This window comes from Corvus brachyrhynchos, unplaced genomic scaffold (assembly GCF_000691975.1).
Source record: "Corvus brachyrhynchos isolate BGI_N302 unplaced genomic scaffold, ASM69197v1 scaffold56, whole genome shotgun sequence".
Taxonomy (NCBI): domain Eukaryota; kingdom Metazoa; phylum Chordata; class Aves; order Passeriformes; family Corvidae; genus Corvus; species Corvus brachyrhynchos.
The window spans coordinates 8166274-8177609 of NW_008238664.1; the positions used below are offsets into that span (position 1 = coordinate 8166274).

At 39.0% G+C, this 11336-nt stretch overlaps 1 protein-coding gene across 6 annotated transcripts in view; it reads right to left on the reverse strand.

Moving 5' to 3' along the window:
• ANO4 (anoctamin 4) overlaps positions 1 to 11336 on the reverse strand; it is a 178298-nt gene continuing 166962 nt past the window's right edge. For 5 of the 6 annotated variants that reach the window (XM_017737972.1, XM_017737971.1, XM_017737973.1 and 2 more), the window contains 3 exons: positions 8785 to 8906; positions 5670 to 5775; positions 1 to 3639 (listed from right to left, as the gene is read on the reverse strand). In XM_017737972.1, coding sequence (XP_017593461.1) covers positions 3448 to 3639; positions 5670 to 5775; positions 8785 to 8906 — 420 coding nt within the window. In that variant the 3' untranslated portion in view covers positions 1 to 3447. The remainder of the gene's footprint in view (positions 3640 to 5669; positions 5776 to 8784; positions 8907 to 11336) is intronic. The other variant, XM_017737968.1, reaches the window with a different exon arrangement.

Sequence of the window (11336 nt, forward strand, 5' to 3'; positions counted from 1 at the left end):
TATTTTGTATGCATAATTTATTTTTAAAGTTTATTACATCACATTATACAAGCATTAAACATGGCTTTATGTTGATGATTTTTTTTTAAAGTGTGAAAACTTGACATTCTTCTCCATAGAATTTTTCTATTTACAAATAAACAATCTCTCTATATACTTTATATATAATATATATATATATAATATATATGGTCAGTAATGTAACTCCCTTCAGAAAGATTTAAAATAAAAAAGAACTGATTTGTAAACACAGTTTCTGTTGTAGTATTTGGTGGCTTGAATGTAGATGATATTCTATTCCTAGATTTTTCTTTTATCAGAGTATCCAGGTTGTTCATTTACATTTTTTATTCTAAGATCTGTAAAACCAGCATGGGACAGAATGCAAAAAACATAGCAAACAGGCTGAAAACCAGTCCCAATATACAATTTTTTCCTTGGTTTTAAAAATTGGTGTGTAACTGCTCATGAAGTACATGCTGCTGTCAAGAGTGGCCTATGGAGAACAATTCTACACTGATTGCATGATGATTTCACAGTAAATCTTCTGATGTGTGCTGTCCTGCTTGCTATGTAAAATGTCTGTGCCATGCACTGAGGTTGCACTTTTTTCTCATTCCCGTGAAGGTAGTGCTCTTGTGGAGCTGGAATAAGTAAACAACATACAGGACTGTCACCTCGAGGTTTAAACAAAACCTATCATCACATCAGGAAGAGAATGGCATAAATTAGTTCTCTAGAAACTATTAAAATTCCATTTCTTATTATTATACTATTATTTGTATTTTATTTTTCTAATAACTAAAAAGGGGGCATCTTTCCTGAGTGTTCTGCTATATAGCTCTGAACGACTCCAGGGAACTCTATTCAGACCAGCAGCAGAGAAACCTCAATGGCTTGACTGGTCAAACTGAAGTGACAGAGATGTACTCAGGGTCTGCTAGGGAAGTCAGAGTCCCTTGCAGCATCATATTCAGCACAAGCTTGGCAAACAGCCAACCTATGGTCTCATTTAGAGCAGAGCAGGACACAACTTCTAGCAATGGATTGTCAGAAAAATTCATCATAATGTAGCTATCTTGAAAACTACCCTCAAAAGCAATTATTGACTATTGCATTTCTGCTGTGCATTATTTGTTTTGGCACATTTTATTGCAGTGGTTTCCCTGGAGTGGAAGTCAGTTTATATTCTACTGTGTTTCAGTTCAGTTCTCAGAAGTTATTGAGATCTAAATTGACAAAGCTGTATATAACTGCAGGGATTTGCAAAGGTCCATTTTGCTCATATGGGTGACACTGATTTTATGCATGGCTCATGTCTCACTTTACTACTTAGCAAACAGTTCCTAAGCTCTGGTCATCTGTTGGTTTAGGCATTTAACAAAGGGTATCCAAACGAATCCATTTATTCATCAGAATTTGGTCTGAATATAATTTTGCACAGCGATCCTGCCCCAAAATCCCCAGACTGTAGGTGGTGGATGGTAAATACTAACCCATTGGTTATTATCTGGCATGTGTGTATTGGAGGCCATTGCCTAATCCCCATCCCCTATTTACAGAGACAGAAATACTCCTATTTCCCCACTGTCCATGTGGGATGAGTCCACAGCTGCTGTAAGCAGAAGGAAAGATGAACAAGTTCACTTTCCCATTAGTCAGGAATTTACCCCACAACCACTAGCTGTGCTCCCCACTCAATTTTGCACTGAGCCAACACAGAACAGACTAATCCTGAAATTCTTTCAGTGCCTTTGGTGTCTTATGGGACTTTCAGGCCTAGGCCAGAAGCAGCTGATAAAAGTGAGCTGCTATGTCATTTATCCTCTTCAGGTAGGATGGTGGGTTGCTACTGGAGGAGGTTCCTTGCTTTTTCGTGTAGGCAGGCAGTGGCTGCAGAGAGGAGTGTGCTTACATTTTCTTCCATCCTTCTCCTTCCTCATGCCATATTCCCTTTCATTAAAGCTTCTCCCTCTCATGCAAATAGCTTCAGTTCTCCCTTGCAGTGGAAAGATCGAATTTGATAATATTGGTCTTGGTGCAAATGGTCCTATTGTCATGTGGAGCTTGAGGTATCCACCCACAGGGTCTCACATTGTGTGGTCTGTTCAGAAGAACCAATTCTACACCTTCTATTAAACTGCTTCCAGAATAACTTTTAAAAACAACTGATGGAAAAGGTTTCACAACACTCAGTATTTTGATTCATGTTGCTCCATCCAACACTTATGACGTCTTCAAAGCTTACAAATGCACTCTTTTGCATTAATAGTCTGGAAATTTTTAATTTCTTAATTAAGAAATTTTTAATTTCTCAGTACTAAGGAATTTGCTAAAGGATGTTGACAGTGGCTTATTTTGCCCAAGTCTAATTTGCAGCCTGTGTAGAATTGCTCTGCAGTCTCTTCTTTTTTCCCTCCACGACTTCATAGATAATGGAATGATGAATAAAGAAAGTGTTACAAGTATAGATATTCTGGATGACTGTGTTTTTTTCTGCTGGCCTTGTTCATCTGTCTTTTTTTTTTATTTTACTTAGGCAGATAGGTCTTTAAGACACCGTCTGACTTCTCTTACATGTACATCCTAATTCCTGACTAGGCTCAATGTGATCTTGCAACACAAATACATGGGCAGTTCTGGGCAAAATGCCATAACCTGATTTGATTCCTTCAGACACCAGACAGTCCTATAGCTGAAAAGGCACTGTTCAAAACTTTAACATATATTACCACTTTTCACAGTGTCATTTCCAAATAAATGACCCTACAGTTAGATACTTCTGGCCACATTTAGATGCTTGGCTATCTGTCTGCACTTCTGATGCCTACATTTTTCAGCATTGTTAGACCAGCTGATCGGACTCATGATCATGCATCTTCTCCTAAATAATACTTCAGTATTGTTGAGTAATGGAAATGGTCCACAAACGTGACCTTAACTGGTGGTAAATGCAAACTAACACAGTAGGGTCCACTGTGGAAGAGAGCAACGCTGCCATGCAAGTGCTGCAGGTGGTGGCCACACACACGGACAAACACTGCCACGTTGCCAAGGCGCAGTCACTGCTTATGAAGTAGCAACTTCATGAGAATGAGCCGTGAGATCACCACGTTCTGTAAAGCACTGGAAGTTGTATAACTAACTGCTTTGAAGTTCAGGGCCTCGAATTTTAGTTAGGGCCTGGGAGCTTCCTGGCAAGAGTGCAGAGACTCAGTATTGGTTTGATGTGCTTATGTTGACATCAGCTCTGGAGAAGACTAAGCCTTGGAAACACCTCTAATTTCAAAAGGCTTATGACAAAACCCACCCTATTAAACAGGGGTGCACATGTGCTAAGTGCACACAACATTACTATTCCTTTCAGTGCACTCTCTGCTGTAGAAAACCAGGAATTTTTTATAAACGAGTTCTTATCTTCTTTTAAGCAGTTTCTTCCTCACCCTGTCATGGCCACTCATTGTGATAAGATTTTCCATTCTTTTTCCTTTCCTTCCGCTCTTTTTGCAGACGTTCTAGTTCAGCTTCATACATCATTTCCTGAATCAGGTACTTTTCTCTCCTCATTCGATCTCTCAGATCTTTTGGAAGATCTGGAATTAAGTAGGAGATCAGATGCTTTATGCAAAAGACAAGGTGCTGTGGGCACAAAAAATGGAATGAAAAATTTAAAACCTTAGGAAGAAAACAAGTACTTCTCATATGTTCTGAAAACCTTCTCTTTCCAATTTACAGGCAGATGTTGTGTTAAAACCAAACCCATTACTAAATTTTAATAAAACAAACCATGAAGTATTTTCCCCACAAAAATTCCAGCCAAAGTCCGTGGATTATTGGTCAGAAATATGCAGCAGAAATTATGAGCAGGTGGGTTCAAATAAGGCCTCAGAACTGTTCTATGACCTGTGTGTTGAAAGCCCTGAGGTCATGATTTGCTGTAAGCTTGTTCAGACAGGGGCTGGTATTAGTATGGGTATTACTTCCTGCTCTGCAGGAAGAGGAGGATCAAATGATGTAACACTTTCCTGTTGCCATAAATGCTTGCATCAGTATTAGAAGTAATGTATCTATACAAAAGTAGTAATGTATCTGCACAAAACAAAACCTAAACCTTTTTTCTTACACTAGGTCTCTTATCCAAAGACATATTCCTATTTAGCAAACATGACAATTACGTACAAGTTAACTGATCCTTTGTCCCTCCTATTTTAGGCATGACACAGCAAAGCTTGACTTTGATGCAGGAGGATTGCTTGAGTGTCCTTTTCTGCTTGATCAAAAATGCTGCTTGGAGATTTACTCATTTCCCTTGAGAGGAGGAGCAGACAAACAGAAAAATCCTCCATCTCAGAAAGGACACACGTTCTAGATTGGAGAAATAAGGGTATTTCTTCTTCTCCAAGCAGAACCCTTCTTTTGAAAGCCACTGAAAAGAGAATGTAAGATGTTTTCCCATGTATTCTTCCCTCATGAGAAAGAAACTCACAATACTCTAAATGTTGGGTTTTTTTGCCAAACCTAAAAAGAGGGGAAAAAAGCTTCTTCTGTCAGTTTAGCCTGGACAAATAATTTCTTCTGCAGTGATAGGAAATACTTTTGTTTGTTTTCAAAGAAGGTTAAGTTATCTAAAATAACCCACACTCAGAATGCCAAAAAGGGGTATGAGCCTAGGCAGTTACCTTGAGCCCCTACCTTGAGTCCCCTGTCTCTCAGTGCAATCTTTATTGTAAGCACTATAGCAATCACAATACACCCACTGTTGTTTTCCAAGAAGAGGTCATGGTTTCTGCTGCAATTACCTTTTTGATTTCATAGATCTAGTTAAGGAAACAGCTTTCCTTAAACAGAGTGGCTTATGTTGAGGGAAGCAGATATGTACCAGCCTATGGCTTTGGTTGAGGTAAAGCAAAGTCAAATCTGATGTGTCGGTTACAGGCAGACACAAAAAGTTATTCCACAGTTGGTCACAAATTTGGCTGGACACTGAGACTTGAACAGGGCTGATTTTTCTTCCCTCACTTCTCTTTGCACCTACACTGTGCTGCTTTATGTCAAGTGTGCATCAAGAGGCCAGACTCTCTTCAGTCTTTAAAATTCTTAGGCTGACCTGCCAAGACCATTCTTCTAGTCCTTTTTGGAGATGCATACCCTGACTTTCAGTACTGACAGTTCATGAAACTAGAAGAGATTAAGCCCAGCAGGCCTCTATCAAATCAATCTTTCTTTCTTTCTTTCTTGGCATTAAAAAAAAAAAAAAAAAAACCAAGGACAAAATCTAGATGTGCAAATACTATAACTTTAACTATCATTGTTTTTCAGTTGCTCAGATTTAGTATTTTCTTCTCATGTTCCTTCACCTCTATCCTCATGCACCAGTCAGCATATGGCTTCCCAATCTAGACAAGTTCCTCATAAAGTAACTAAAAGCTTCATCTATTTCCCCCTCTTTGCAAGTCACTGCTATAGTTTTCAGTCTTATATTCCCTTTTCTATGAGAACCTACATACTGTTCAGAAAACAAATCTGAGAAAACAAAGCACAATATAAGTTGAAGAAACCAAGACAAAAACCACCTCAACTGCTGCCATCATAGATCAGCCCAATGCAAAGCTTTGGAGGGAAATTTGTTTTCTTTTTGGTTTTGTTCTACCACCTGAATGGTCACTGACCTCAAATACAATAATGAAAGCCAAGCGCGCTGCTAAGACGTGCCAGAACTGCAGCGTGTAACCGTAGGGCACTGGGGAGTGAGGAGGGTCTCGGTAGTCCCTGTACCTGAAAGACAAGCATGGTATGGTAGTTAGCAAGCTCCTGCACTGCTGCCTGGGGGAAGGAAAAACCAAAACCCACCTTTTCTTGATCATTGCATTTTCTGCACCAAAAATGAGCTCCGTTCAGACTGCACAGGTTACCATAACTCTGCTTGCTTCTAAGGCTGGGCCTATGCTAACATTTGATTTCAGGTCAGGTGTATGCTCTTGGAGCAAGTGTCCTGATCACCTCCACTTACCATGCTTTTCTTCATCCAAATGGACTTACTTTCAGCTGAAACCTACCAGTAAGACGCATATCAGGAGTGCTCTAGCTGGTAATGGATATTAGGTACAAAGGACCCAAAGCAGTGTCTGTATGAAACAAAACCGCTGAAGCAAATACACAGGATGGTGGGTGCTTTGACCCTGCAGCATCTCCCTTGGCAACACGACATGTGCCTTTCAGGCATCTCCTCAGAACCTGGAGAAGAGTGGGATGATTTGCTCTTTTAAGGGACACTTTATTCCCACTACAAGGACATTTTAAACCCACAAATGTCCCCAGTCTTGTCAGCCTGATAAGTCTCCCAAAATCCATATAAAACTGCTTCGTGGACACCATCTGGCCCTTGATAAATTAGTTGGCCATCCCTGGTGTAAAGCATCACTCATCCTGACTTGAGCACAGCCAGCACTGCACCTCTTGGTATATCAACAGGGTGAGGACCGTGTAAGAAAGGGATCTGGTGTCTTCTCTCCCAGAGTGTTTCATGGAAGACTTTAGATCTCCATAATTTACCTGCAGATATCTGTTGGGAAAGCTGGATCCAGGAATGCTCCAAAATTATATTTACAAACCATGAATCTGTTTAAGTCACACATTCTGGAGTCCATTTTTACTAGCAGTGTGTTAATTCTAAAATAGTACTGTGGAAACTTAATTTAGAAGTAGTGTAAAAATTGTTTGCTTCTTAATCTGTTTCCTAGATGGGACAGAAAACCCATTGTAAAAAAATATTGAAAATACCACAGTAAATAATACACTTAAGGTTGATCACTAAGTTAGTTTTAAGAAACTAATGAAAATGTAGATGAATAAAAGAAATAAACAGTTCTTTCATCTCAATGATAATCTGTAGTTCTCTATTTCTCCATGAAGCTTCACCTTCTTAGATTTCAGAGGGCGCTATACAAACAGAAAGAAACTGTCTTGACATCTTAGCATCAAATCTCTCAGAAGTGCAGTATTTCTAGAGCAAGATCTTAAAACTGAGATACCTTTCCTTGTGCAAGCAGCATTCTGACTTCATAGTTTAGGATGCTTTACAATATCCTAAGCATCCTGAGAACAGAAGTCCCTGGACCAAGTCCCAGTAGAGTATATATCTTCTTTTTTACTTGCTAGGAATCCAATGTCACACATGAAAAAACGGGGAAGCCTTTTATAAACAACCAGAATAGCACAGCACTATCTGTGTTCCAGGCAACCAGAAGTTAACTGGGGTTTTTTTTTCAGACAAACTGCCTTCCTGGAAAAATGCCTACACTATTACACAGTAGAACATAATATTTCCTTACCTCCCTATCAATATCTGCCTTGAAGTGCAATTAAAATGACTGATGTTTTAGCAGAATGCAGGTGGGTAAGTAGCTGATAAACTCAGCTAAAGAAAGATGTTAATTTTCTTTCAAGGGTAGATATACATAACAATTCAGTGTCTCCCAAAAGAGCAGATTTATCTTTTGGAGATTTATCACACCAATTTGAATAGTGTTCTGTTTATGGGATATTGAGCAGACAATTTTTTTTTTTGTTTATTGTGGGATTTCCGTAATCAGATTAAAGGAGCAGCTACTTCATGCTAGAAGTTGGGGAAGAAAGGAATTAGAGGTGGGGAAGAGAATGGTCAGAATGACAAAACATTATTAAATAATGCTATAGCAAACAATGTGGAATGGAATATTCTCACTGTGGTTCTGCTCCACAGGTGAATTCAACATTGGAGTACTCTTTCTGCTAAAGAAGTTGCAATAGTCTTAAATATCAGTTAGTTAAATGAAAGCATTAATGCCATCCATTAATGCATCCCCCCATTTATTATGCTATACCACTCAAAATTCTTCTTATTCATAAAAAGTCACAGTATTGCAAGTATCACTGACTTTTATTGTATCACTGACTTTTGCTGTATCACAGACCTTTGTGCTATCACAGAGTATCTTTTGTTCTTTAGGCACTCGTAAAAGAATATTTTCATCACAGTGAAAAATACTGGCACTAAGCATATCTGCTAAAGGACTACCAAGACTCATGCTTGTAATGTAATATTGCAATTAAAAAAATGGTAGCTGTATTTGTTTTGTATTTTTGTTTGGGACACCACTTAAGACCTTTATGTAGATCCTTGAGGTTTTTGGCCATTAAAATCACTCAGGTGCAAATCTGCCATTACAAACTTCTCCGACTGCTATTTCTCCAATCTATTGCTGAGGACAAAGACATGCAGATAAGTAACTGCTCATCTTTCTTTGATTCAAGCCACAGGTATATGATTATTGCTAATAATTACACCTGTAAGCAATGACATCACCATATTAACAATTCAACAATTAGGAAATGCTAAATTTGAGGTTTCGTAAAGATAGCTTATGACAGAGCCTGTTTATGTCTGTCACACCTGTGAAATAACTCAGTGTGGCTGCTCCTACGCAACCTTCACTTCCCTGTGCATGTCCTATGATATAATCTCATCACAGTTGGATCTCACTGGTACCCAAGTAATCAGGCACCTATTATTGGCCCATAAAAATCCTGCATTAGGAACACGTTCCAGATACCAACTTCTCTTTTATCTGAGGAAGGAATCATGCAGGTAACAGCCAAGCAGTACCAAGAAGAGCATCACCCTGAACAGCACAGTTAAAACTTTCAATTTTTAAGTTCTAAAAATTAGTTTCAACTCCAGATTTATTATGATGTTTCTCCATTTCATTGTCTTGAAGCAGAGAAGTATGTTGGTCAGAAACTTACCTGCAGTATTTTAATGGTGAACCAGAGAATTCACTTCCATTTGATGTTGGCTCAGAACGGTTTTCAAAGTCAGACACCAGAAATACTGATAAACTGGCATTAACGTAGCCAACCATACACCTAGAGGGGACAAAATGCTGTCATCAGGATACAGCAAGGTTTTTCCATCAACTGTTGTACCCAGGAGGATGTCCTTTGGGTTTCATAAGATCCAAAGTACAATTTTGATGCTTATTAATATTTGAAAGGGATGTTGAGGCAATATAAAAGAAATGCTAAAGTAGGTCAGATGAACAATAAAAGTGAAGAAATGATAGATTTCTATGGGAGAAGGAATGATGAAGATTGGGACTGGTTACTTTTGAAAAGTCACCTAAATGGTGACACAATAGGGGCAGAGAAAATAATGAGGAGTGTTAGGAAGATAATCAAAATATTCCCACTGTTACACTCATGGTACTAGCACAAAGGGAGGCTACATCAGATGGAAAGATATGTACTTAAAAGAGCTTTTTAGAAAATGTCCAGTTAATCAGAGGAACTCCATACTGGAAGATCCCAGGGTGACCGAGCACTGTGAAGGCCAGGCAAAATTTAGAGAAGACTGAGTAGAAGTTGTGCCCCCTGGCAAAGGGCTGTGGGCATCAACAGAAGGTTCAACTTTGGCGTTAGTAAAGCTGAGGAGAGATATGGCCAAAATGTGTTGTGCTGTTCATGCTGCACTGCCCGAGCACAGGTAAGTGTAGGCACACTACTCAGCTTGGTGCAGAGTGTAATGCACAGTAAGGGCTGGGGGATTTTTGTTTTGGTTTGGGTTTTTCTAAATATGGACTTTACAGTCTTTGAGAAATTATACAAACACCATCTGGCTTTGTCTCCATACTGATTGGATTTGGAACTTAATTTAATTCCAGTATTTTTCTGGTATCACTCTGTGTCATATGGATCTAATACCTACAGATGTCTTCTGAAAGAAAAGAGTACCTCTCTCTTTTAAGCTATTCAGTAACAGATGGTCTTCACTCCTTAATTTGAGAAATTTCACTATTCCTGTGGATTTTTGAATACCTTCCTGCTTTTGTAACAGTACTTACTAATAACATCATTCAGAATGCTGACATAAACAGTTTTAATACAAGGTTCCTTCAAATACAAGTAATTCCTTTTAGCACAAGTAATCCTTCAAAGGATTACTACCTGATGGTTTCATCTAGAAATTCACTCAAAAAAGCAGCAGAAGTGTGAAAACATTGTACAAGAGGTTTGTGAAAAGAACATAAGAGCTTTCTCTGTGAGCCAAACTACCTCCCCTATGCAGAACTAGTTTCAAAGCCACTGAGTCATATTTGAGTCATAAGAGAAATATTTCTAAAGGTGTTGTTTTTTCATGCACAGTGGCCCTGAGAAAATCCCTCCTTATGCTTTCCTTAGCAAGGAGAGTTGCTTGCAGTGTCGCAATATCCTGTAGATCTTTCTAATGGCACGAGCAGAGGCACATGCTCAGGAACAACTGGAACCAGACCACTTTACCCCTGAAGGGATTTTAACTCTTCCTGAAAGTAAACAGAGTATCTTCCCTAGCCCCAGCTAAAATGCCCAACCCCTTGCAGGACAGCAAGTTAGCAGATCTGCAAATCAGGAGCTGCTGCAGCAGATACCCTTCTTCCGTCAGTATGATTAAATGTATTGATAATCAAAATATGTCAAAAAAGCAGCAACAGATGAACTCACTTTCTGCAGCATGGAGTAAAAAAACCAATCTGCCATATGCCCAATAGCAGAGTGTAAGCTCTCTGTCACTGTCTACTGTTTAGCCTGGGTTTCTTTGAACAGCAGGGTTCCTTGCTAATGGCACTGCTAGAGCATTTGCAAACTGTGTCTGTGTTTGGTTGGATTCAGTGACCTTCCCACAGTCCAACAGCCTAGATTTCACCAGTGGCCATGCAGCAACTACCTCATACTTGCTGGTAGTGTGCACAGGCTAATATAAACTTAGTATTTAGCAACACTGAAAGAAAATCCACTTAGGCAGCAGGGATTTAGATCACAAATATCTCCTCGAAGATTTAATCTAAGAACTCTAGTTTAAGAAGAAAAATTACTTTTCTCTGTAAGTATATCTTGATGTATTAGTTGGAAATTGCTTCCTCTTGATAGACACTACTTTTTTGAGTAATACATGCTGAATATTACATCAGGAAAAAACCCTAGGGTACAAGTTTAAAATGCTCAACAAATTCTTTACTGGTTAGTATCAGCATGGCTTCAGAAAGAAAAGAGGATTATATCCATGTAGTATCAGCTGGTAAGTACAGCTTGGGCAGCATCCTGTCACACACACTAAATCTCTGAAATAGCTCTGCCATGTTTGCCTTGAATTAACGTCATGAATCACAGTCACTCAGCAACCCATTCTGTGAACGTGCAGAGCATCAGTACCTGTGGCTGGTATCTGTTACCTAAACACAAACAATACATTTGGGTTAGTGGAATCAAAACATACACAGACAGTAATACTGCTTCTATTTCAAGTAGTAAGTCAACATGTTTCT